This window comes from Seriola dumerili, unplaced genomic scaffold, assembly GCF_002260705.1.
Source record: "Seriola dumerili isolate Sdu_G_001 unplaced genomic scaffold, Sdu_1.0 BDQW01000025.1, whole genome shotgun sequence".
Classification (NCBI taxonomy): domain Eukaryota; kingdom Metazoa; phylum Chordata; class Actinopteri; order Carangiformes; family Carangidae; genus Seriola; species Seriola dumerili.
The window spans coordinates 23,283,441-23,310,871 of NW_019174280.1; the positions used below are offsets into that span (position 1 = coordinate 23,283,441).

Below are 27,431 nucleotides of genomic sequence, written 5' to 3' on the forward strand. Positions count from 1 at the left end.
CCTCTGTGGACCACAGAAACACTTCCAATGGGTCACGAGGAAATTACATAACATTAAGACTTTAGAGACTTTTTTTCATTGTGCATTTTTTTTTGTCTTGTTTTACCTCTGACCAGATCTCAGCTCAGCAGAGCGGAGGTGGAGCTGGGAACATGAAAGTAATATTCTGATACCTGTCGATCATTTAAACACCTGAGGCGCGTCGGTCGGTCTCAACACCACCAGTCTGAAAAGCAAAAAGAAATCTGAGGGTGTGAACAGGAAGGAAGTGAATTTACCAGACCCCCACACCTGTAGCCAAATCTCTGACCCAACTGTCGGTGGTTGAGTTGCATTGTGGGTAACGCAGGCACCGGGACAATGGGTGCTTTCAATTTGGCTAACGCGCTTCTCCTGACGGAAAAAATAAATAAAGCTGCAAAGGATATTTTATTAATGATTTAATGGTGCACAAAGCAGATTCCCACGACTGGGCGACACGTGACGACATCATCGTTAAACTGTAAACTCACGTTGTTTTGACTGGCGTGTTAGCGAACAGCTGGTTGTCTCCACCTCCAGCAGTTACTGAGCAACATCATCGTTTGTTGCTGCAGCGTGGGTGTTGATTCTCAGTGGGTTTAGTACGAGCAAAGTTTTGACACTTGATTGTTTGAGTGATTTGATTGAATCAAAAATATGAAATTATTGGATCCTGAAGTTCTGTGGAGCTCTGAAGAAGACGGGCCGACCTTCATGCTGAATGTAAATATGTTTACACAGGGAAAACTCCATATTAATTGTGTACATCTCATATTGTCTGCAAACTAGTTGTGATGATGTGACGTGAATAATCAGTGGAAAAAGCAGTCATGTGACACGTGCGTATAAACGCAGCCACTTCCACTGCTGTAGAAATGTGACTGACGCTGACAAATTCACACATCTACAGCCTGAACTGGGGTTCCTTTACTTTTATTTACACCCCGAAGACGCTGGTGACGAAGAGGAGGAGCAGAGCGGGAGCTGAACTGGTCAGCAGGAAGTGGCGGCAGCTGTGCGACGCAGCGTTGAGCTCAAAGCGTCCGTCCACTCTGCACTCGCTGCAGTCTTCACCGCAGAACGAGCAGGCGGACATGTCACTCCTCCACTCCGATTTGTACGTCCGCGCCGTCCTCCGTCCTGGAAGAAGGAGCGAGAGGTCAGAGGTCAGAGGTCAGAGGTAACTTTCATGCCTCCTAGTTCTCCAAATTTACTTTTGACTGAACTTCGAGACGATCGGAAAGAGAAAATGTAATGTCGGTTCATCAAGTCTCCGGTCAGCGCCAGTAAACCATCAACAGCAGGAGAGGAAGGTGCAACAGAAGAAATATAATCACAAGAGTCGAAGCTCAGACTGTGACAATAATGTAGAAAAGATGATCTGTGGACTGTGCTCTTACTGGGTTCATAATAGTCATAGATGAGAACCGTCGCCTCCTGGACTTTGGCGACTTTATGCTCCATGACCAGAGGAATCACGAGACACAGATCGTCTGTCGTCACCTGGAAACACGTGTACGTTTTTAAATTCAGGTCAGTCTCTTCACACAGAGAGGCGACAGTCAGACACGGGACGTTTCAGTGACACCTACTGAGTCCAGGTACAGGATGACGCTCCCGGGCCGGGTCTCCACTTTCCTCACGACCCTGTCGGTCTGGACGCCGTCAGGAGGCAGACTGAAGCCGCTCAGCACGCCGACCTCCAGGATCGCCATGCCGGTCGCATTCAGACCCAGATCCCCCCTCAGGCTGCGGGGGGGGGGCGACGCAACAATGTGGAGACAATAGGAAGTTTGATTTGTCTGGGTCAATAAAGCAACAGGATTTATCTTTGTGTCACTGCAGGAACAGACTTTATATTCCAGTGTCAGATTATCTTCAGCTGCTCACCTGCTGCAGATGTACAGATGTGCTGAGTCTATTTCTGTGTCGAACAGCTCGACGTAGAGATGAAATGCCTCGTGTCCGCCGGCCTCTCGTCTCCTCCTCGTCAGCTCCTCATTCCTGATGTTGTAAAACACGTTGAGCTGCGGGGGGAGGAGGGGGGGGGTCAGACTGAGACTGATGGACAAGTGAAGGATCAAACACTGAGCAGCTCAGTCCTTCTGTTCTGACATTTTCTAACGTTTACCGTCGTCAGTCATGAATGATTCTGATTTCCTGCAAATGGTTGTTTCAATTAAAGCTTCACACTTTCCCAACAGGAGAGACAGAATCATCCGAATAAAGGAAAACACTCGACGAAACGAACATTTTTTGGACGGATTTAAAAAAACAGATTTTAGAAAAACATTGGCAGGATGAATTGCGTCAGAGACCCTTTAAATCTTCTTTTTTATTTCACCTTTGTTGTGTTTTCTTAAACTCTAAGGATCTAAATTCAGTGGTAAGAAACTCCTTCTGTACCACTGAGAAACAGCAGCTTCCATTAAAGTGAGCAGATTTCTGTCCCGGTACCTGAACCAGAGCGAGTCCGCGACCCTCTGCAGTCACCTCCAGGTGCAGCTCCTCCTCCGGTTGGATCTGGAACAACATGAGACAAAGTGCAGCCTCCGGATTATTGTGTCCTTCCTCCACATCAGTTCAGTCCGAACGTTTAACTCCAGATTTAAGAAAAAATACTCAATAGTCGTCTGTTAAATGTGGAATCTGGTCTGAACCTTAAAGGAACCTTTAACCTGTAAAGTTTCATTTTATTAGCAGCTGGTAATAAAGCTGACTGATGGTTGGTCTGACATACTTTTATTTACTGTGTTGGATCTACATTCAGTTTATTCTTCAGGATTACACAAAAAGTCCAGAGTCGATTTGCTCCAAACTCGGTAGATGGATGGGGGAGGGGCCAGGGAAGAACCCATTAAACTTTGGTGCCGATCTAGTTAAAGAGGCGGAACCAGGAAGTCTTCTTATCACCTTCCTGTACCTTGCGAGATTGGGCATTTTTCGCAGACCAGGGAACAGCCGCGACACGATTAAAGGCATAAAAATGAGAATGAATATTTCTGACTTTAACTTTGGGTAAAACAACCTGAGAAGGAAAAATCTAGTTTTGGTCGAGCTCCTCACACACTAGAGAGCACATGACCTGTGATGGACTTCACCTCTTTTTAAGGTGGTCACAAACCAGACGCTGTAATCTTTAGGCTGCACTGTCTCGCTCCCAGATGCTGCTGCATGTTGCTTCAGCTCAGGTCTGAATGATAAGCGTGTCTCTGTGTACCTGCTGACTCTGCTGGAGCAGGTGGTTGCCCCCGTGGATGTGGAAGGAGGCGGGGGCGGTTGAGGCGTCAGTGTTCACTCTGACGGTGAGGTCGAAGTCGTGAGACCCGCCGAGAGCGGCGAACGTGGACAGAGCCTGCAGAGCCACGACGGTGTCCTGAGAGACGAGAAGAAGACGGAGCCTCACACATCTGCTCCAACATGTTCTGCTTTGATATCCTGCTGCTGATTTCCTGTTTACAGATGTGTACATCTGTCTGTGTGTCTGTCTGTGTGTCTGTCTGTGTGTCTGTCTGTCTGTCTGTCTGTGTGTGTGTGTGTGTGTGTGTGTGTGTGTGTGTGTGTGTGTGTGTGTGTGTGTGTGTGTGTGAGAGTGGAGCTGCGTTTCTGCCGTTTCACATGTGTCTGTGCATCTGTGGACAAATGGAGGAATTTGTCTTCCTGAGAAAAAGCTGTTTTATTCCTTGCACTGTATCTGGAGCCTCTGACACATTATTTAGATGTTTTTGTTTCTCTGTAGCATCTGTCATGCATGTTTGTGTCCATGCGTGCTGAGGGATTAATTATCCTTTAGTCACCACATGCTCAGACGGCCACAAACTCCCTCTGATGTGACACGAACCACAGTTTGAAGCTGAAATGACAAATACGGGAATTTCTCCATTTGCACAAACTTACATCCTTAAATAAAGTTCACTTTCTGTTCTGATGTTTGTATCCGACGTTCTAAGCCACAAGGATGCACATGCACATGTAAGACGGAGGTGATGGGGGGGTGAACCTCTCTGCAGTTGGTCATCAAAAATGATCAAAATTTAACAAGATAATAAGATTGTAAGATTGTATTTTTTTTAAGCCTGTTTTATTATTTTCTGTTCAGGTTTTATTTTCGATGCCAAGATTCACCGTTCCTTCCCCATGGTCACTGCAGTTTGTGCCATAGAGCACTTATTAGGGACTATTTTCAGCATCGGATTAATTCACATTTGGTGTTCTAGCAAGTATCTGGGGCAGCATGAGGGTGTGTGTGTGTGTGTGGGACAAAATAAACTACAGTGTGTGTTCATGTTGTCGATAATGAATAAAGTAAATTATATTGACACATTTAAAACATCGTATTAATGATATGAAATTGTCTTAACTCCATTGTTTTTGTTTTACTTACTGGAATCAGCTGAGATAAAAACCAAACAACTGAAACTAAAACTAGTGTAAATGTGCAAATGATTTGTTTTGACATCATCATGTTTTATGAGACCGTGTTGATGTAATTCTGTTATTGAATTTCAAGATCTGAACCTGAGTGCTTCCGAATCCTCCCCTGTGGTTCCTCTGCTGACTGAGCCACTTCATGAGGCCGAGACCGTCCGCCACGTGACCCAGTTTGTACTGAGCGAGCAGCAGGTAGGACGCCATCTCCACGTCTGCGGAGCGAGGCTGCCACGACGACGACAGGCCGACATCTGGGGAGGACCACGTCGGCACGCCGTCTAAATCACAGAGGACAGACAGAAGAAATGCAGCCATCTTTAAAATATGAAGTCGCTAGCTGTTTCCCTTTGCTTCCAGTCTTTATGCTAAGCTACGCTAATTGCATCCTGGCTCCATCTCCAAGCTTAATGCACAGACCTGATGTTGATATTGACAGTAAATAAGGGCAGTTCCCAAATTGTAGAACTATTCCTTTAAACACACATCAGCTGTTACCGTACCTCTCATCTCAGCTCGTCCAATCAGCTCACTGAGAGCCGTGTCGGCGCTGGAGCTGCCGGACAGAGCCAGGGCGTAGACGAGCAGGCTGAGGCTGTAGTTACTGGAGACGCCCAGAGCCAGACGAGTCTCCAGGAACAGCAGGGCCGCTGACACCTGGCTGCCGTACTGAGCCTGACAGACAGAGAACAGGGCAGCAGCGCGTCATCACTTCAAAGGCACTTATGAGATCAGAGCATAAAGACGCGGCGTGATGAGGCGACATCTTTGGACCTGAGAACGTCGGTCTTGTTAGGAGGTTGTGTTTAAACACATCTGTGGACACATTAGTTTGTCCACTCCATGTTGTTACAGACTGCTCATTAAGATCAAACTTTATTGATCCCTGTGGGGTTAACAGACAGTTGGCCGTTTTGTTACATGTGGTCAGAGAGTGTAAGACTAACTGTTTGTCTTCGGTAGAGAAAAGATAAATACCAAATACTCACCTCAGAATCAAATGTGGATCAATCCGCCGCTAAAAATAGTCCCTAACTTCCTCCTGTCTGAGTGAAGCTGTATGTGACTCTTGAGGCTGGGAGCCACAGGGTGAGGCGAAAAATATAGAAATAACTTCTATCTAAATGTATCTAGGATTGTTTATTATCTTCTCATCAGCTTGTCGGTGTATGAAGCACTGAGCGGCGCTGAACAAACAGACTGACGGACGCATCGACTCTCACCCTCATGTCAGTGTCCTCCAGCAGGGCGATGAGGACGTAGGCTGTCAGGGAGACGGGGCCGTCCTGGCCTCCTTGGAGCTCAGTGTGGATGACCCGGCCGGGCTCCTCGAACCTCCCATCAGCCCCCTGCTGGAATCCTAACCACGCCGCGGCTTTGTGCAGCACGTTGGCGTCGATGCTGATGAACGGCCGCGCCTGCAGGAAACACCTCAGCACGAACGCCGTCAGCCTGCGGAGACAGAGTTTCTCTCATCAGTGTTTGTGAAAAGCTGCAAGCTGTCCACATTTCAAGCTACATGCGTGAACTTTATAACACACCAGGTGCTTCCGGATGAGTCCTGGTCTCCGAACGCGCTGAAGGAGCCGTCCACTCTCTGATAGGACAACTGTCGCTCGTAACCTGAGGAAGAACAGGATATACTGTATGTCAGGAAGTCACATCAAATTATGATTATTTTACTCAGAAACAAAAACTGTCTCAGTAAATCAAGTTGTGAATTATGTCGAATCAAACAGCTTGTTTTTATATTAGTTGAGTGACTCGTTTATCTGTGTTGTTAAAAGTAGAAATACACAATCCTAAAGAAACTCGTTTAAATCACAGTCTGTAAATAAAGATGGACGACACCTCTGTGACGTCAACCACAGGTTTCTGAAGCTCAGAGTGAGCTGCTTCACCATCACCATCTTGGCAGCATGTGACTTCGCCCCCTAACTCCCAGCTAATCCAAAAAATGGACAAAGAGGAGGGGCGAGTGTGGAGCTGAGATTTACATACGCTCACCCACCTGTCACTCAAAGAGGCCACGCCCTTAATCCTCCATAACTTTAGTCTTAATAAAATGTAATCAGGTGAGTTATATATACAGGTGAAATTAGCCCGAGAGACCAAAACAGTTTTTGTAACAGGCTGTAAACATGTTGTCTGCCGTAAAATTGGACATTTTAACATGGGAGTCTATGGGGACTGACTCACTGTTGGAGCCAGACTCTAGTGGTCGTTAGAGGAACTGCAGGTTTTAGCACTTAACGTTTTTGTAAATGCAGTTAAAACAAAAACAACCTACTGGTGTGTTCACAGCTCCTTGAACCTGGACATCAATGTTAGAAATTAAGTTTTTACATTTGTAAATTTCTTACTTTGGCGCCACCCTGTGGAACTACCAAGAATTGCAACTTGGCAAACAGCGAGCGCCTTTTTACAACGTAACATCTCATCTGAACACACACACATGTGGTACACACATTTTTAGATTCAGTTTGAAAAGCACAACCTAATACTAATACAAATATTTACTATTTTTCCGACACCTATAAGTGGCAATAATAATTACGTTTTTTGATATTAAGGGAAGCTGTGAATCTCAGTATTTATTTCATGGATTTTTCTGTATCCAGTACCTTTCTGAGGTTTGGTGGATGTGAACACGACCTCTTCTGCTCTTCTCAGAGCTGGTTATGACTCACGAGTATGTTACCTTGACATAATCCACGTCCTAATCTACCTTTCATCATGAAGTCCTCGGCTCTGTCCGTGGCGTCCTGGCTCGTCTGTCCCGTAGCGCTCAGGTACTGCAGGACGTAGACGTTTGGCGCGAAGTTGATCATGTTCTGTTCGCCGCAGCCATGAGGCATCTGGATCAGAGAGTCCAGGCCGCTGATGGACGGGCCGAGGATGTCGCCTTCGTCGCCATGGAAACCAGAGAAATTAGGACACGGTGAGAAGCACCGGGGGAGAAGAGTCAGTCAACCCATCAGCACCAGTTAAATGTTTATTTAAATGTTTGTTTTAATGTAAATGTTTATTCAATTATCTATGCACGCTCAACCCTGGATATTCAGGTCTTAAAGCTGCAGTGCACAATAACTAATGTAGGTATCAGAGCTTATTTCACATCAGTGTGTATTGAACAGAGCTGCTGTTTCTCCTCCGTCTTCTCGTGTCGATCAGCTGGCTGCTCTCATCTGATTGGATGTGTCAGCTGTAAACTCTGTCTCACAAGGCCAACTGTATCTAAGAAACCTCACAGAGTGTGAAGTCATCTTTCCACCGATCACATCAACGACCAGCTGCCTCATCACAGGGTTCCTCCTCGTCGCTCCTGACACGACACTTAACCTTTAACATCACGAAATCGTCAATAAATATCTTCCATGTTCAACACGGGAAAAGTGTGAGCTCAGCCTGCTGCTGCATGTGGAGTTGCACATGTGTTTTCATGTTGCACGTCTGCACCTTGTTACATGGAAAAGTACCGCCGCGCAGCTTGCTGTTTGAACACGTGTGTTTCGTGTTTTCATCGCCCTAAAACATGAAGAAACTACCTCTGGTTATTATAACCCGTGTTGTTTAGCACACGTGTGTGTCTGCTGTTTCAAACATGCTGGAGTCCATATGTGTGACAAACTGCAGGTTTGTGTTGTCTCTCAGTTTTGAGTTTATTCCAACTTCAACAACAAAGAGTGGATTATGTCTGTATCTATTAATTACATATGGTTTCACTTTATTTTTCACATGGTGGTTTCCTTTATTTCTGCAAACTAGTGAGTTGTCAAAATAATCTTTCATCTACATCTACTCTTAATTAAGGCTAAGCCACAATAAAATTAACTAACAGGAGGAGGAGGGGACATTCATTTTACAGTATTCTGTGACTTAAGTAAAGAAATGGGACAGAAACTTGCATTTAAAACCTTATTTCTAAACATTTAAAGGAGCTATTTGTTGGCTATGTGTAAGTTTTGCTATTGCTACATAGCTAACGTTAGCATTAACAGCGGTTTACTAACAAGTCTTGCCAAGAGTCTCAGTTTACAAGACATAAGGTTATAATACGTCCTCTGAGCAGCCTGGACTTCACAGTGACTCGGTATCGGAAAGTGAGGTGAAAGGCCGGGCTAGCTGGTGATATACATATATGTTTAGCAGTCACAGTATCAGAGTCATGTGTACACACTTTTGGGCCAGTAGTTTAATGGCTGAGTGGAAAAACAAGCTGAACTTTGGATCATACGTTGTGTTTTTGAGATATATTTTAATCCTGTTGCTAGTTGGAAATCAATTGCTTTCTTTCGCTCTGTTGTTTAAAGGAATCAGCCTGAGACCTCAGGGCGTCTGAGCCTGAATCTGTTTTCCCAGGTTGTGACTCAAGGTTCTTCCTCGGTGTGTTTACATACCGACGGCCGTCACTGAGGCTCTCTCGCTGCCCTCCACCACATCTGCTGGGAAGGTGAACGTGACGCGTCTGGAGAGGCTCGACTGCGATGCAGAAAGCTCAAACAGCAGCGAGGTGGAGAACGACTGCTCGAGTCCTTCGGCCTGCAGAATCCACAGGCGTGAGAAATGGACGCACAACACACAAACAAACCACGGTGAGTAATATTTCTGGGAAAGGCAGAGCTGTAAAACGAGATCAAGATTTCTCGGGTTACAGTGGAGCAGCAGATGAGGTTCGATTTCAGTGGAAGATTTTCTCTCTGTTTGTTTTGGAGCTGCGACAGTTTGACGGACACGCCAATAAACACAATCTGACACGTTCAGCTCTCACTGGCGATGACGTTTGGTTGAGAGAGACACTGAACCTCTGACCTCTCGCCTCACAGGCTGCCTCACTTTCAGTTAAAAGCATCAGATTTTAATGGAAGTGGAAGCAGCTTCTGCTCGTATCAGTGTGAAACACACAACCAGTGGTTCTTAATCTGCTGCTCACCCTTAAATCTGACGGGTCACAAGATCATTAACAACATCTTTCCTGACTTTTCTTCAATTTTGGTGTTTGGACGCTTCAGTTGTCAAAATTTAACAGTATGAGAAGGAACGTCACTATGAATATGATCATATCTTCAGTTCCTGTAAAACTTCATCAGCGCTGTTCCACACTTGGGTCATGTGACGACACGATCATGAGAAGCAGTTTAGTTTGATGACAACAGATTTATGGACCTGAGAAGCACAGGAAACCATGAAGGAGCATTTAATCCTTCAAAATAAAACAAAAATCAAGTCTTATTATTTTCCATTATGAATTAGTGTTTATGTAACAAAAAAAAGCTAGTTGTTTACCTCTGTTTCCAGTCTTTATGCTAAGCTAAGCTAACGCGCTTCTGGCCTTAGCTTCATATTTAGCATAAAGACATATGAGTGGTATCAATCTTCTCTATTTAACTCTCAGCAACAAAACAAAGAAGTGTGTTTCCTCTTCTAATTCAACAAACTTTTCGCATTTAAATGTTTTTTTTTAACTTCATCATATATCCTTCCACAATAAATACACATTTATTAAACATTATATATTGACTGATATTCAAGGAATCCACATCAGCAGCTTTGAAAATAAATATTTCTCCTGTTGTGTCGAGCCAAAAATAAAAAATCTGAATTATTTTGCCTTAGTTTGTTTTGGTTTCTTATGTATTTATTTTATCCTTTAATATCTTATTTAATTTGTCATATTGTGTTTGTGTTCATTATTCGGTTTGTTTAGTGTGACTTACTGTGTTAAGTTTGATCTGTGTTTATTGTTTTGTCTTCTGATTATTTATATAATATTTTTCTTCAAGAAAAAAAAAGAGACAAAAAAAGAAAAAGAGAAAAGAAGAAGTGTGTTTCCCAGATTGTTGAACTATTCCTTCCACACTTACATACTGCTGATAAATGCCAAATATGGGGATTAAAGTAAAGTGTTTCTAAAATAAGAGATAAATAAGGGATTTATTTGTGATATATATTAGGTTATAACTACAGAAGTACTAATTAGCACCTTGACGAGCACCGTCGTTCGGACCGAGTCAGACGCCGCAGACGACACGGCCTTCACAGAGACGGGGATTTCTCCGAGGACCAGCGGCCTGATGGGAACGAGGACGGACGTCCCGCTCTCTCTCCCTACAGACACCCGACGAACACTGGGCATGGAGAGCTCCTCGTTGTCCGGGAAGACGAACTCAAAGGCGCCACTCTCTGCGACAATCACCATGACCTGCCAACAAAGAGCGAGAGAAGACACCCAGATCACGTTGAACCAAGTACAAAGAGCGAGGGAGGAAACAAAAGAAGCATGTTGTTGTAACCAAATATCAAATTAAAGAAGTAATTATGAGAACAACAGCTCTCTGAGGGGCTGATGTGAGCTTTTATGAAGCTTTTATGTGTTGGAGGATTTGAAGATTAAAGAGTTCCTGGGTCATGTCTGTCTCATGTCCTCAGAGGAAACAGCAGACGGCGTTAAAACCACTGATGCTACGTTAGATTGCAGCAACCTGACGCCTAAACAACCTCACTGACCCTGTGAACCAGATTTAGTCACCTGTAATCAAACACCTGCTGTCGGTACACAGTGACATATATCACACGGTTAGAGTAAACAGATCAAACATCACTTTCATTCTGCCTTTTATGGTCACAGGGACATACATCTTTTAAAACAGCTGGATGAACATCAGGTGTGTGTAGCCTCTTTGGCAAGTAAACGTCCAGTCAGGAGGACTGTCCGTCTTTATTCTTTCTTTAAGTACAGAGAGTGAATAAATGGAGAGATCCATTCACATCGATCCACATGTTCAACCATTGTTCCTCCCTCAGCACCACCAGACTGACCCGACTCCTCTGGGGGATATTCCTCTATGACTCATGGCGTGACTACCCCCGACAGAAATGATGACGTCACGAATCCCCGAAGACTGCTCACTTTTATCTTCAACTATTTCCTATTTCCCTTTTATAGCCTGTTTTTACTTCATCTTCTAGCATCTCTATCTCAAGTGGTCCCCTGAGAAACGGCAATGAGGAATCGTGGGTAGCCAAACACTGTAAAAATATTCATGGGAATAACCCTGATGGAGCTGGAGCGTGGGTGATGATCCCTCAGTCCATTAAATGAGGAGACTTGAGAAATGACGTCTGAGGGGAAAAGTTTTGGATTTCCACATTTAAAATAAAATTATAACCAGGACTTTATAAATATAATATAATAATATATTCTACTTTTTTATTATGGAGTTTTATTTATGTTGTCTTTGTCACTTGGACGTGTTTAATAATGGTATCCTCGTGTACTGTTGAGATAAACTGTATGTATTGGGAAGCCTTCTCATTAATCTTCAATCACTCAGTCACATTTATGAATCATCATTTTTCATCATCATTCACACACAACAGCAAATTTTCCATCTATAAAATACAAGCACGTGCATTAACAGAACTAATTGTCATGGAGAGTTGTTTTCTTATTGTGATTTTTAAGTGCTTCATGTAGATCATAAATTACACACTCACAATCTGTAAAATCAAATTAAATGGTGGAGGGTAAATTTAGTGCACTATGTAGTAAATAAGGAGTGATTTTGGACACAGCCCTTGCTAAGTCTTCTTCCAGGTTTCCATCCACACACTTGAAATTTACTTGTATCGTGTCATTGGACGTGTAAGTGAGTGTGTTTGTGTCCTGATTGCTTTTTGCTCTGTCATCCAGCCCAGCTGTGTGAGGAGCAGCAGACTGACCTCCAGGTCCTGCGGGAGGTAGTTGAACAGAATGATCTCCAGCAGCAGCTCCTCTCCTCGGATGATGTAGGCCGGCAGATTCAAGGACAGGAAGAAATCCTGGAACACTGTGAGCTGCAGGGACGTCACATGGAAACGACCTCAGCAGGTGTTAACACTAACAGGGCAATATACAACCTGAATACTAACAACTGAATGAAGTATTTATAAATCTTTTATGTGCTCTTGTATAATACAAGTCTGAATAGAAATAAGAAAATAACTCAAATTTTCAAAGTAATAAAATAAGGAGCATTATTATGTATTTTAGGGGAAGTCACTGAAGTGATATAAATACCTGTGCTGGCCTCTCTACGATGCCCAGACCCAGGTTCTCAGACATGACGAAGGCGGTGGCAGTCCAGGTTGTGATGGTGTCTGGTACAGTCAGGGTTATCTCTGCTGTGTCTGAATTACTGCGATAAAGACAAGAAACATGATTTGTAATATAAAACAATAGTTTAAAACCAAAGGGTGCAGCATCTATGTCATATACCTCATGTTTTGGTATTAAGTTTGGTGTCAGTGAGTCATGAGATTCATTGCAGACTGCAGGTTGAGCTGATCGTTAAGTTTTTTTGTAGTTTTCTTTGCAGTAAACCTCATTGTTGGCTTGTTAATCTTATTAGAATAAACAGGGGTATCATCTGCATAGAGACGCATTTTGCAGTTTTTCTGGTCGCACCCATGGGACACTTTGGCCGTAGTAGCTCTCCTTGTGTGTTGTGGTCTGTAAAGGACTTAACCTTCACACAACCTTGACAAATTATACTTTGTTTGAAAGCCTCAAGTCTCCTGATTGTATTCGTTCATCACTGAAACAGCTGCTGACACAGAGTTTCTTCAAGAGAATTTCTCCAAAGTTGTTTTCCTCACAAAAAGTACTATAACATGCTTTATATTGGCTTTTTATGCCATTTCTATCATGTTTGAGTCTCTGTAACTTTGGTTTAGTATCTCTTATACTCCTTTTGACTTTTTGATTGCAAAGTTTAAAGAGGTACCTTTCAGAGGAGACTAGGGTTATGACTTTAATGACTGCAATCAAAAGCGTTGAAGACCGTTGAAGTTACATTTTTGGGCTTGTGAACACACATAGCTGCATCTGGTAACAGTTTAAAGTACCATATAAGTGACTTGACATTATGTCCATCTTCTACAATCTATGTAGACGTTTAAAATTCCTCCCTAACAATGAGAAGAGATTCACCCTGTGTTGGTATCCAGCCATATCCAGGTCTCTGGAAACTTCCACCGCTCTCGTGGCTCCTGTTGTTGCTGTACATGAGGACCGTCTGTCTGCTCCATGTCATATATTCCCTCCCCTGCTGTTTGGAAGATGAGCGTCAGTTATATTAGATTTGCATAGTCGCATTTGTCGTAATATTTAATTGAGTGTGAGAGGCAGGCAAGCTTTTGAATAATGTTGATTATTAAAACTTACGAAATACAGGCTTCAGCGGATTTTGCATCATATGTAAACAGGCATCAGTCAGTACCACAAGATCACATGTCTGCACAAAGACAAGGAAGACGTGAAACACACTTCACTCCAGATACTTCAAATACCTTCAACAGCTGCTGCAGCCACAGGTTCTATTTACATGAACAAAGTTTTACATTCTGAGCTGAGGTGCGCCATGATTACTTTGCTAAAAATTTAAATAAATAAATTAAGAACACAATGAACACTAGTTATTAGTAGTTAGTAGTAGATTTATTATCATTATTCCAATGATGTATTAGAAGGAACATATGTATAACTCAGAAACTGGGAAAGCTGGTGGTCACACCTGTTTATTATTTTATTGGAGGACTGGTTTAAGGGGAGGCAGACACTGAGCTATTTCATTAATTGACATACAGTTCTGATGGAAACAGGGTATCTATCGTTATCTTTTAAAGTAACACTCTAGATCAAGACTTTGTTCTGAAAACAAACAAAAGCTAACCTTGAAGACAGAGTATGGATCTCCCATTGTCAACATGTCAGAGTAGGCGTCGGCCGCGGAACCAACGTACTCGTTAATCTCCTCCAGCACCTGTGAAAGCAACACCGGCAACATCCTATTGTCACAGACTACAAAGACCAACAACACTAAGCGGGACACAAAAAGAGCACTTATTGTTTAAAACCAGTTTGACCGAGCTGGGATGAAGCAGTTCATGGTGCTTTCATTCACGCTGAACTGATACCGGGGTGGGGGGCAGCAGATTGGGTTTCATAGGTGCACCTGCAGGGGAGGTTATACCAGAAAAATAAGGGTGTGAGGGTGATGGACATATAGTTGGAGATGTGTTACTGCTAGAAAATATTAAACCGGAGAAGACCCCGGGGAGTTATAGAAGCTGCTGGTGTTCACTGTTATATGACCAACAAACAGACCACGGTCCTTACAAGACAAGAAACACGTGAGTCAAGGCTCCTAGATTCATCTCTATGACTGAGGCTCAGACTGAAGACTCAGTCAGCTGCTTCACCGTCAGTGTTTGTGAGAAAATGATCAATAACAGGTCAATAAATACATCATAACTTCAGTCAAGAGGTTTATGAATCCCATGATGACAAATAGCAACTGTAGGATCATTATTGATTAACACACAATAATGGTCATTGTGCATGCTCACATGAGGATGTTTAGCTATAACATTTACCATGTTCATGATCTTCAGGTTAGCACGCTAATGCTATCTAATTAGCTCAAAACAAAGTACAGCAGAGGTTGATGGGGATGTGGTCAGTTTGGAAGGTGTTTGGTCGTAAACCAAAGTACTGAACACTAACATCTTTACCTTTATCAGAGTCAGAATCAACTAAATCAATAAAGCTGTGCCTCAGCAGTGAGTCAGCAGTCGTTCTCACCCTCTCCTTGGTGATGTCGTTGCGTGATCCCGTCCACTGCGTCGCCTTGTCGACCACCAGGATCCCGACCAGAGAGCCGGGCTCCTCCACCGCGACCCTCAGTGTGACCTCTTCAGCTGGTCTGCTCATAGTATTGCTCCAGCTCAGAGACACCTGCCAATCACAGATGCATCAGGTATAGTAGCCATCTGATTTTCCTCCAGAAAACTGGTTTGCAGAGGTGAAACATGTTAATGAGTGTTGAATTCTTTTGTTTTTGGATTATAACATGATCAAACTTCAAGACAATTAAGTCTATAAGACCGTACTGTAAAACCCCTTGTCACCACACAAAATCATGAATTTATTTAAAGAGTAAGTAGGGGTTAGTTTCACACATCTTAATACGTATGTTTTTATTTGTGTAGGTGCGTTATTTAATTGAGGCAGTCCGTCCCCTGTTCTGTAGCTGCCTGTTGACTGAGAGTCAAACTGATCCATTAACTTCCTCTTTTTCCAAACATGTCACAAGCTTCTCCTTGACTCAGTCTGAGCAAATTAACAATGCTGCTCTTGTAATGCTAGTTAGCATTAGCCAACTAGAACTCTGCTTTTTGTGTTCACTGTTTTTTTCCACCTTGATGACATCATACTCACAGTCATCAGACTCACACTGCCAGGCCCATTTAAAATACTACTTTGTACCTTGTTTCGTAAAGTTTGGGTGATGGGCAGCTGGAGCACGTCGTTGACGATCTCTCCATCAGGATGGACACAGTAGACGATGACGCAGGCCAGAGGAGCCCAGGAGATTTCTGGGACCAACGTTAGAGCACCTGAGCTCTTCCCAGCAGAAACCACCTGACCTCTGGACTTCACCTTCACACACAGAAAACACATGAAAACTGTTATTCAAAGTGCATAAATCTGATATATTAGAATATTTGAGGTGTAAAATGGTCTGACATACTGTGCATTTCTAAAGTTGTATGATAAACTTTATCAATATGACATTAGTTGACTATTAGTTGATTATGTTGACAAAGTGTCACAAGTTGTTGAACATATGCAGTGTGAAAACACAAACATTAGAAACAAATAATTGAAGCATGCTCGCTGAGTATCATCATAAGTTTCTTACTATGTAGTGAATCTCGGTTATTGGAAAATTCCCTTCAATGTGCAGCAGGAGCGGTGAACCAACCTGAAGGAAGAGAGGATGGTGATATATCATCCCACCAACGACAAAATATGTTTAATGACTTTTGTCCATGTGTTTACCTCTGGAGGTCTGGCGGGTTTCTGAACCTGCAGGTAGGAGTGACTGGGGGATGTGTAGCTTCTGTAGAGCTGAAGAGTGCTTTGGCTGTCCTCAAAAGAAGCCTGAAAACATGTGACGAATATGTGAAAAAGACTTTACTTTTCTGTGCTAGTACTAAATAGTTTTACAGAAAATCTTCTTTAGCATCTCCTGCTGACTTGAAAATCGCAGTTTGATTTTGACCCAATCATAAACTGATTTGTCATTTGTTTCCATTCAATGCAGGATGATACACTGCTTCACATTTCAGTGAATCCCCTCAAGGCATTGTGTTCAAAATCCACGTTAAATATTTGTCAGATTGAGGATGGCCGGACCCAAATGCAGACACTGCAGGACGTTGCAAAACCTCCAAGGGAACTAAAACAGACGAACTCACAAAGACAGAGAGGAAGACAGAGACTTAAATACACAAGGGTGAGTGAACACAGGTGAAACACATCAGAACGGGACAGACAATCACATTGGAGGGAAACAGGACAAAGACAGGAAGTAAAACTAACATGAGACACACAAGGGAAGTGATGACAAAATAAACCAGGAAAGGAACAAATGTCCAAACATAAAGAGTTGAAATCCAAAGAGTTCAAACTGAGAGTCAACATTAACAGTCCTGTGAGGGCAAACCGTGACAATATTAATTGTATAAAATTATCACTGTTTTAATCTTAATAGTCCACTACGGCACAAGACTTTAATCTATTTTTCCCGTAGGAAATTATACGCCAAACATCAGTTAAACTGTGACACTGTCATGTCTTTAATGTTGTTACTTACATCAATGGTGAGTGTTTCAGTTTCATTCATGACTTGAATGAAGAGGGGTATGACTCCATCTGCAGGGACAGGAAACGCCATGTCTTTAGGCGGCATCTCCTCTGGGTGGGGAGGCGTTCTCGAAGGGCCTGACACGTGTGATGAACGAGGCATCATTTCTTCTATCTCGTTCATTTTCCAACTCCACGGACTTTGCTTTCGTTGCATCACTGACATTTGAACCATCTTTAGCTGATCCTCCATTGACAGCGGTTCATTGTTGTATGTACATATTTTCAGCTACAAAATTAAGAGGTTATTAACTTTTAACTATTGGCAATATGCTTTATTTACAAATATAGAGCAGTGTGTAAAATCTATTGATTTACTGCATTTTGAAGATGTAAATTTGCAAAGAAAGTGGAGGAAGTGCATCACAATTAATCCTCCTGATGATCTTAAATAGATAAACACTGAAAAAATACACTGAGATACACTGATAAAAAATGTTGTTTTCCTTACCCTGGCAGTGAAGTTTAACGAGGGTCTCAGTATTTGTGGATAACCATCAAAGGAAAGTTTATATTTGTGTTTTGCCAGAGACACCTTTGTCGTACTGAGATATGTGCGACCTGAAAGATGAGAAGCATTAGCAACGATCAATAATATACAGCATCAGTAAAATCTGATTAACATCAAAACCACTGTAGATTAATAAACAGAAACTGTGAGCAAAACATAACAGAACTATAAACTGGCAATGAGGATGGTTGGTGAATAGCCTACTCTATATGGCAAGCTAACTGCTAACATGCTAGCCAGCCAAGACATGCAAACGCTAGCTAATCTGTTAGTTTCTATTTTCTTCTTACTTGGCCACAATTCCTCCTTGCATTTTTTCTCAGGATTACAAATAATTTAAGAGTTTTAATGAGGATGAGATAAAAGCTCTTTAAGCTAACAAGCTTGCTAACTATCAGTTAGCTCAGTAGCTAACAGGACATTAAGTTCACACAGTTTATCACAAGACTTATTTGCGCCATTGTACAATAACTGTTTGTAAAACACGTCTCCGTTTTGGAGCAGTTTAACAAGAGGGTTAAATAAAAGGTGATGGTGCTAATAAGTTACGATAGCTTAAATATTCCACTTGGACATTTAAAAGCATTGTGCCCATTTACTTTGCCCCAAGGAGCAAATTCATGTTGAATGCCATTTTAAATTTGGGTGTGACCAGACCTTAAATGTTGTTCCCAAGCTTTATCCACACTGCCAGGAATAATGTTCTGGTGTTAAAAAACAACAATGTACAGGAAGTCACATAAATAAGTGTGAGGCTGATTACCTGTGAGGTGTTCAGTCACATTAACCTGAATCGTCAGGAACTCGTCATTCATGTATTCATCATAGAAGACCATTTCTAGAGCTCTCTGATTCCTGGGGTTGTAGGTGGGAACATCAAACGTGAATTCTTCGGTGCCATCGATCTAAATTAAATAATACTTTTTCATTTCAATTTTTATATCTTTCATTTTCATTATCTATTGATCTATTAATTATATTTTTTAATTAGTCAAAAAAACGTTAAAAAAAACATTATGATAAATTTCCACGTCAAGTTTCCACATGTAAAGGTGACATCATCAAAACTCTTACTTCCTGTGACCATCAGTCCAAAAGTATTTTGATATGCTTGTTGTTTTAGCACTGGATACCACACATATTACATCTTGTAGTCAAATAATAATCAATATATTCATCAGACAAATCAAATTAAACCTTTAAATAGAATTACTAACCTCTCTATTTTCATTATAAACCTCTACAATACCATGAAAGTGATGAAGGAACGTTATATTCATGCGTCCCTGAACAGGTTTCCCGTACAGGTACCTGAGGATGAAAACACAATGATTTTAAATAATCATAAAGCCTCACTCACAAACAAGATCATCAATATTACTAAACAAACATGTAAATAAAAGTATCAACACTTCACTGAATGAAACAATGGTCTTACTTTGCTGTGACGGAGCCGTGCAGACTGTCCTTATGATAAATGACATCCGGGGCGTCAATCACAACCTCAAACTTTGGCAACACTGCAACCACACACACAAGATGAAGACACAACAAATAAAAACATATGAGTGTTTAATAATTCAACTTTAATTGTACAACAGAAAGAAGACGCCCACATAGGGGCAGAAACAATGTACAAACCATAATGAGCCACGTTGAAATGCTTCCCACTTGAAACACCCTGTAAAACAAACAGAAGATAAACCCTTTAGATTTAAGGAACAACATGACCTTTGCTCTGGCGCCACCCTCAGGACAAACTGATTACAACATACACTGCATATCTCTTCCTCCTTGTTAGAGTTCATACATGTTTCATCCTACAGTCCTTATAAAAACCCAACGCCCTTACATTGACTCCAGTGACAATGGTCCATTCACCCAGAGGAGGGTTTTCAGACAGCTGGAACTCTTTGGACACGACCCCGAGGACGCTGTCCACGGACAGCCACTGTCTGAGCACGTTTCCCCTCGGGTCCTGCATCACGGAGGACACGCACACAGAAAAAAGTAATTATTATCCACGAGCAGTAGATCGGCAGATGAATCTATAATGAAAATCATCATCATCATCATCATCATCATCAGCCATAACATCATATGTAGAGCTGCTGCTGCTGCTGCTGCTGATGATGATGATGATGATGATGATGATGATGATGATGATGATGATGATGACTCTCATTCATACCTGTAGCTCATGAATGATGGATTGTTGTGGTGGATATTTTTCGACAGATTTTGTTTGTTAAGAAGTTGAATATTGTAAAGATTAATGTCCCATTCACTCTTGTTACTGTCTCTCATATTCTTTAGGTGAACTTTTCCTTTCTAAGCAGCTGTGACCTGCGCAGTGCACACTAACTAACTGCTTTATCTACACGTTACCTCAGGTGTGTGCTGAAGCATCCAGGCTTCTTCCCTTCAGCCTCCTCTGACGACCACACATCGTTTAATTCACGTTATTTCTGGAAATATTTTCATCTTTGTAAAGTTTGTTTCAATCTAAGACAGATAACGACCTTTAATGTGACGCTGATTAACGGTCAATACAACACCTGGGAAGCGGAGTGATACATGTGGTTAAAAGTCCCAGTGCTGTTATACTCTATATCAGCGCTCATGGAGTGACTCTTGTCCAATCACATTACTTGGTCGGAACTAACTGTTGTATAAAAAAGCATTACACAACAGCCTGCGGCCTCGTACCTATGACCACATCACAGCCGAATCACAGCCGTGCTCATATGCAGTATCACTCCCTCTCGTGTGATACTACTTAAATATATTACTTATGTGTATGAGCGGGAATATTTGGAGTTATTGATAGTGTAATACAAAGAAAACAACATATCTAAATTCTGTGCTGGACACCTCTTAGTCCTGGCGTCAGACTCACTGTGATGATGAGATCCACCGGGCTGGTGTAGGGCCTCCCGTCGGGCTGAATGGACACCGCTCTGATCTTCACCACCTGCCCTGGCAGGTAGTTCAGCTTGTCTGTTTGAATGAAGGTGGAGAAGCCTTTGGGGTGAAAGTGCAGTTCTGTTGAGTTGGAGAAAACTTGGATGCCACCCACGTGACCTTTGACCTCCAGGCTGTAGGGGTGCCAGTAGCTGGACTCGCTGTCGGGGATCTGCGGGGACGCAACATGGAGGAATTGAATCAAGAAATTAATCTGACGCTCGACACCTTTTGAAGAGACAAAAAATTCTGCAAAAGCCAGTGAAGAAAAATGGACCGAAGATGATTTCTTCTCTTAGAAATGCAAATCTGAGAAAGTGAAAAACCTGAAGGAGCTGGTTCCAATCTGAATTTAAAACTTCCCAGGCATCAGACTGAGGTGTGAGCTGTGGAGCAGATAACAGGCTGCTCAACATCTGCCCGACTTTAACTGGATTATCTCTGTTTCTGTTCAAAAGCATCAGTTCACACTTCAAAGAAAAGCGTCTCCTCCCAGCTGTGAAAACACACAGTCTCTGATTGTTCTGGGCTCATTTAGCAAGAAACCTGTCACCACTGAGAGAAGAAAATAAAACCAGAGACAGGTGGTGAAAAGTGAAGGAAACAGCTGTTTAGTACTTTACATTTTTTTAATTTGTATTCTCACTTTAATTTTATTTACTTGAGTAGTTTTTATTCTTGTACTTTTTTCTGTCCTGTGCTGCTGCAAATCCTGAATTACCCCTCTGGGATTTAAATAAACACTGATTTCATGTCAGTTCCCACAGAGGCCACCAGGGGGCCCCAGATCACAAGTTGTTTTGTCAGGTTTGAAACCATAAATACAGCCATAAATAACACAGTGGGGAAAAAAGATAATTATAGAATTATGTATTATATTTTTTAAAAAGATATTTAAAAGTATAAAAAATAATATATAATAAAATAAAAAAATATGTTTATATATGTGTATGTCATACTTACAGGTGGCAGAGTCAGCAGCTTAGTTGAACCTGTAAACAGAGAAAATAATTGACAGTGTGTTAAATTATTTTATACTGTGAGCATTTAAATCAGAGAATACAAGTACAATAAATAATTTACCTCCTTCGACTGTCACCGACTCCGAGGCCACGGTCTGGTTTCCATGAACAACGTGAGCAGAGACAACGACCGGTGAGGTGGTGAGGATGGAGACCGACACTGATGGAGGGACTTCAGGACGGAGGAATCTGGGGGTCAGCAGCAGGTAGGAGGGCCGAGGGCCAGGGCTGGAAAAACACATGAAGTCATGTGGTTGAACTCATACACTCTGCGGAGAGGCAGGTCTGAGGGAGACGGACGTTTCCTCCTCACAAATTCTTAAGAACCAATAGACTTCACTGTTTTCAGTGGATCTACTTTGTATTGAAAAGATACAGTGTCTCTGAAAACTGTTGAGTGTGATTATAACATAAAAAATCACCTCAAAATTATTTTTTTCATTTTATAAATCAATTCACCACGTGCAGTAATTTAACACTCAGCACTTTTCTGCTGCCGTTTTTTGTTTTTTGTTCTGATTGTACATATTATATTATTAAATTATTTCTCTTTTTTAAGTACATGATATTGTCATTCTGCAGTTTTTCTTTCTGTCACTTTGCTGCTGTAATACTAATACAAATTTCACCACTGTGGGACTGAAGGAAAATCTCATCTCATCTCATCTCATCTCGTCTTAATGAACCAATAAATTATGAAATAACTTAGCAAACTAATAAAATTCACTTTTATAAGAAAAATTCATCATCCTTATTTTTATATTATTGATATTCATATTCATTTAATTATAGGGAATTTCCTTTCAAAAATCATTTTTTAAAATCAGTTTTTATTTCATAATAGCATTTTACCAAGTGACACTTTTATTTCATGCTACTTTTTATTTGATAATGTAAATTTTTCATCGACTGTAATTGTGACAAATCTCTGTGATTACCAGTGATTTATTTTACAAATCAAATGATGTAATAATTTGACATAATAAAAAATATATGTGGATAATTACAAGAGCTTAATATGCATTAATCAAGCATAAAAAATGACTTCACCTCAGGCAAAAGTGTTATTTACTTTATCTTTTCATATATATATTTAACATTACAATTCTTCTTTTGTCAATATTAACCTGTGATCAGTTGCTTAAATTCAGCAACATGTGGGTGAAATCTGTATTAAATGTTATTTTAATGAAGCATGAACCATATAGACATGGGTTGACATTTGAACATTGTAAATAGGATATCTCAGTTTTGATATTGAAGGCCCTTTAAAAGGCCTGGTCCCTGGTTCTACCTGGACCTGCCTTTTACCTGAGTGTGGTGCTCTGGGCGGCGGAGAGGACGATGAGGCTGAAGAACCCCCACACCTGGAGACACGCCATGTCACGGATGAACCTCGCTCCACGAAGTCTGGCTCTGTTCTGGAAGCAGGTGATGTCAGCGACAACCTTCATACCTGCAAACGGTGGCCACACCCCCCACCACCTGATGAACTGAACCCGTGTCAGTTTACTTGAATTCCCTCAGGGAGGCTTTGTTTAAGAGCTGAGACTGGGTGTTTCCACACATGGGATATTTACACTGATCCCACAGAGGAAAATGTGCCGGTGATTTCATGTGTGATAAAGATTTATGAAGTCTGTACCTCAGTCCTGGTTCAGTCTCGCTGCTGCGGAGTCAAACAGTCACAGGGATCTTTCACCTGCTGCTCAACAGCTTCTGCATGGAGCTGGAAAAAGATGAGAAAACCCCATGAAACAGAGACGGCCTCCCAAGGGACCCCGACACCTGAGGGCCCAGAGTCTCCCTGTTCAATGAGTGTCAGCTAGGCTAAGTTTTCACTGGAACACAGAGTCCCTACAAAAACTATTCACAGCAGGGATTGAGGTTAAAAGAAGCCAAGGAAAAAACCAGACCAGAAAACCAACATCTCAAAAACCATTTGACAAATTAAAATTCTTGGTCCGAGGATCGTTAAAGTGATTACAATTCATCCTGATGGGGGTTTGAATGTGTGGAACAAATATCACGACAATCCATCAAACAGCTGTTGAGATATTTCAGTAAAGACCACAAATGTCCAGCTCAGGGTTCCCAACCTGGGGGTCGGGACACCAATAAAGGACAAGGCAAATCTGGAAGTTTACAAGATCATTAATGGGAAAGGAGAAAATATGTACAACTACCTGTGCTACACCACATTATGTTTATTTTTTCAGACTTTCCTCTTACCTGTTCTCATTTTCTTGTGAATAACTGGATAATTCAATTACATCTGAAAATTCTGACCAAACTTCATTGATCCCAGCGAGAGAGATGATTCTTTAATTGCAACCTCTGTTTTTAGTTCATTTTATGACAATGAAAGAAAACTTTTATTTTTAAAAAAAAAAAATAACTGGAAAAGAAAGGAAAAAAATACAGGCCACAAAAATATAAATACACACCTCACATGCGCAGTGTAGTACATCCCATCCAGCAGGGGGCGCCACTCCTCATCTCTTTGCCTTTTAGAGTGAGCCGATGTCTCTTTGCCCCCGTGAGGTGAAAGGACACACAGCAGCAGCCGAGATGACAACATTACGACCGTTTACCTGCGATGATTTGTTTAAATTCAACAATATGTGAGTGAAGTCTGGTCCGTTTTACGACTGAAAATGCGATTGACGTTACTCCTCAGAAGATCTGGTGTTTGTGAAGCGGAGAAACGTCCTGACATCCCGTGTTACTGTGTCCGGCAGCGTTAGCAAGGCTGAGCAGTGTGGTCACATCACATCGCCTCACAGCCCGAAACATCGCTGTGAATGTCCATAGAAATTAACTAAAATTAAGCGATTTTGCTATTATTATTAAAAACTAGACACTTTTAAACATATAATTTAAAACTGTTGTGGTTCGTAGCATCTTCTGTAAAATATCGGCTTACATATAATCAATCAAAAAACCTGTTGTTTCAGTAAAAGTTAGTAACTGCTTCCTCGCTAGTTAGCTAGCTACAACGAGCTCACAGTGGGCTGTAACCGTGTGAATCAGTTATTAATGTGTAATTTCATAGGAAAGTAATGAGTTTTGGTCGGGAACAGGTTTGCCGAATTTACCAATAATCATTACGAATATACATTTTATGAAGTCAGCTGTTTCAGATTAATCATCATAAATAACATTTACATTGAATAAAAAAACCTGAAATTATTGGATTGAGTTTGGTGTGTTTGTCTCCTCGTGAAATATTTGACCATTTTCATATTAACTAATGTTTGTCTCGTCTGTCCTACAGTAACCTGGATCCTTTGACAGAAACTGTATCCTTCATTTTCAACTGAATGTCATCTGGACATGTTGCTCAGCTTATTATTCAGTGCAAATATTGGTTGTTTTCATGTTAAAAATTAAATTACACACGGTTTATTTCTCTGGATCATGATTATATCAGTTTCTGATATTAAATCTGTCCTCTTGTTGTCAGCTGAGTCGGTCCATCTTACTGAAACTGATCCAGTCTGCACTAAACTCCACCCTTATGCAGGTTGTAATGTTCAGTTTGTGTTGAAGCTGTTTCTTTGACCTTTGACCCTCAGTATGGGATCCCATTTTACCTCCAGTACCTGGCTCACTGGCCGGAGTACTTCATCGTTGCAGAGGCTCCAGGCGGTGAACTGATGGGCTACAGTAAGTTCCTCTGTTCTCTGAGGGTTTGAGATTTTACTGGATAAGATGGTTCAGTGCTCATTACGATCATTTCTTTAAAAAAAACAATTCCACATTTTAAGCTCAGTTACTCTCAGAACATGTGTAAATTACACATGGGTAATTTCCCCAAGCATATAATTAAATTCCCCAAACATATTAATCTGAAAAGTCCTCTCTGTAAACTCTCTGTATCCAGACTGACTTTTCTTTTTTAAATTCTCTTTTTTCATTTACTTGATAAATCATGTCAAAATGAAGACAAAACAGCCCAATAAAAGCCTATATACATACATGTATACGGTATATATACTTTTAAACAATATACAGTTCTTTGCTTTTTGACTCTTAAACATTTAATGTACATAAATATAATTCCAGAATAAATTTAAGCATGTACTAATAAAATAAATAACGGCTGAATTCCATTTAAACCACTATTTCAAATTAAAAGTATGCTGTGTGTCGTTAATTAACCTTACTTCACTTTATCATATTGTTGTGGCATAACAAAATAGACCCTCTGTAAATCTTACTTGATGTTGAGCTCATGGCGGATTCATTCGTTCTCTCGCAGTCATGGGGAAGGCGGAGGGATCTGTGGCTCGGGAGGAGTGGCACGGCCACGTCACCGCTCTGTCCGTCGCTCCGGAGTTCAGAAGACTCGGCCTCGCAGCCAAACTCATGGAGATGCTGGAGGAGATCTCAGAGAGGTTTGTGGATGAATATTGGTTTTGCTGTCAGGTCATGTTGACGTATGGGTAACAAAAAATGTATTGTAAAATTTTATGTAATTTTATTCTTAATTTCAAAGGTCTGACTTTTATTGCTTCTGCTCTGTGAATGTTTCTTTATCACTGCCCAGGAAACATGTTGCATGTCAACACTTATTTACTGTGACTTCTCATGTCGTGTTGTCCTGTAGGAAAGGTGGGTTCTTTGTGGATCTCTTCGTGCGAGTCTCCAACCAAGTGGCGGTGAACATGTATAAACGTCTGGGCTACAGCGTCTACAGGACGGTGATAGAGTATTACTCAGCCAGCAACGGAGAACCTGACGAAGACGCTTACGGTGAGACGAGTTATAACATCTGACATGAATACTTTTATTTTGTTTGGTCAATTCATGACTGTTGAGCATTGAATTTCCCGCCTCTCAGGCCGCCACCACTTCATTAAACCTTGCCTTGGTCTGGTACAAACATCATGCTCAGGTGTATTTTCAGCCTAAAGAGCATTATTTTCTTTATAATACAATAAAAGCTAAAAGCAGGGCTTGTTTTGAAGTCAGCTGCTGTATGTTCTCAGGACAACACCGTCACTCTGAATAAATGAGCAGAAAAAAGTTCATCACGCAGCTTTTGATTGTAGTGTGTGAGATTTGTGTCCATCCTCAGTACACTGGAGGTGGAGGCAGAAATCTAGGAGACGTTATTCATCCAGAGGTAGAGGATGTTTTGGTTGAACTTGCCCTTTAATGACACTTCATTGTGTCTCTGTGCTGCCTTTCTCCCACTGATCCAACAGGTTGGATTTTGAGTGGAATCTGTTGTTCGGCAGCCAGAAGAGGGCGCTGTTCTGGTAGAGCTGAAGAAGCTGAGACTGGGTTTGAAAAATTGATTGATTTTATATTTTCTTTGCAGATATGAGGAAAGCTCTGTCCAGAGACACGGAGAAGAAGTCCATCATCCCGCTGCCACATCCTGTCAGACCGGAGGACATTGAATAACAGTAGACTGTGGCTCTCTGACGCTCTGCTCACTGCACCTCTGATGATCAATACGTTGATAACCACAGGACCTGCTCAGTTACACTGTACATAATGAACTGCCACAGATGCTGCTTCCTCAGTTCTCACAGTCAGAGAGCCACTGCTTGTACAAATCTTGATTTTCTAATATCATTAATTCCCAGTTCAGCTTCATTTCCTGTAAATTCTAAATTTGCTGAAGAAACAAACACAAAGAGCCGGTTTGAATAGATGTGAGTGTAATGGCACAAAAACATGGTCGTACAATAAAGACTGATCGTGAGCTGGTTTTGTTGTT

At 41.6% G+C, this 27,431-nt stretch overlaps 2 protein-coding genes across 2 annotated transcripts; one reads left to right on the forward strand and one right to left on the reverse strand.

Moving 5' to 3' along the window:
• Positions 1-958: 958 nt before the first annotated feature.
• On the reverse strand, positions 959-23,151 carry LOC111237318 (CD109 antigen-like). Its single transcript, XM_022766368.1, has 32 exons — positions 23,009-23,151; positions 21,759-21,925; positions 21,639-21,667; positions 20,611-20,847; positions 19,564-19,689; positions 19,353-19,392; positions 19,150-19,231; positions 18,929-19,022; positions 18,475-18,616; positions 17,652-17,761; positions 17,151-17,429; positions 16,334-16,435; positions 15,758-15,931; positions 15,074-15,226; positions 14,163-14,252; positions 13,655-13,724; positions 13,421-13,538; positions 12,509-12,626; positions 12,172-12,285; positions 10,433-10,651; positions 8,850-8,991; positions 7,178-7,354; positions 5,991-6,072; positions 5,673-5,901; positions 4,953-5,124; positions 4,540-4,730; positions 3,242-3,397; positions 2,479-2,544; positions 1,912-2,048; positions 1,614-1,770; positions 1,422-1,524; positions 959-1,161 (listed from the first exon to the last, which is right to left on the reverse strand). Exons 1-32 carry the CDS (start codon positions 23,149-23,151, stop codon positions 959-961), a joined length of 4,422 nt encoding a protein of 1,473 aa, XP_022622089.1.
• Positions 23,152-24,240: 1,089 nt separating this feature from the next.
• Positions 24,241-27,416, forward strand: naa20 (N(alpha)-acetyltransferase 20, NatB catalytic subunit). Its single transcript, XM_022770478.1, has 6 exons — positions 24,241-24,321; positions 24,975-24,999; positions 25,276-25,366; positions 25,962-26,097; positions 26,310-26,455; positions 27,027-27,416. Exons 1-6 carry the CDS (start codon positions 24,269-24,271, stop codon positions 27,110-27,112), a joined length of 537 nt encoding a protein of 178 aa, XP_022626199.1. The 5' UTR covers positions 24,241-24,268; the 3' UTR covers positions 27,113-27,416.
• Positions 27,417-27,431: the final 15 nt, after the last annotated feature.

Excerpts from the sequence above, each read along its gene's own strand:
- naa20 (XM_022770478.1), top strand. The coding sequence starts at position 24,269 with ATGACAACATTACGACCGTTTACCTGCGATGATTTGTTTAAATTCAAC. Across the intron at positions 25,367-25,961 it reads CGGTGAACTGATGGGCTACA|TCATGGGGAAGGCGGAGGGA; the intron begins GTAAGTTCCTCT and ends GTTCTCTCGCAG. Across the intron at positions 26,098-26,309 it reads CTGGAGGAGATCTCAGAGAG|GAAAGGTGGGTTCTTTGTGG; the intron begins GTTTGTGGATGA and ends GTTGTCCTGTAG.
- LOC111237318 (XM_022766368.1), bottom strand. The coding sequence starts at position 23,151 with ATGAAGGTTGTCGCTGACATCACCTGCTTCCAGAACAGAGCCAGACTT. Across the intron at positions 13,539-13,654 it reads TCCGCTGAAGCCTGTATTTC|CAGGGGAGGGAATATATGAC; the intron begins GTAAGTTTTAAT and ends TCTTCCAAACAG. Across the intron at positions 5,125-5,672 it reads TGGAGGACACTGACATGAGG|GCTCAGTACGGCAGCCAGGT; the intron begins GTGAGAGTCGAT and ends TCTGTCTGTCAG.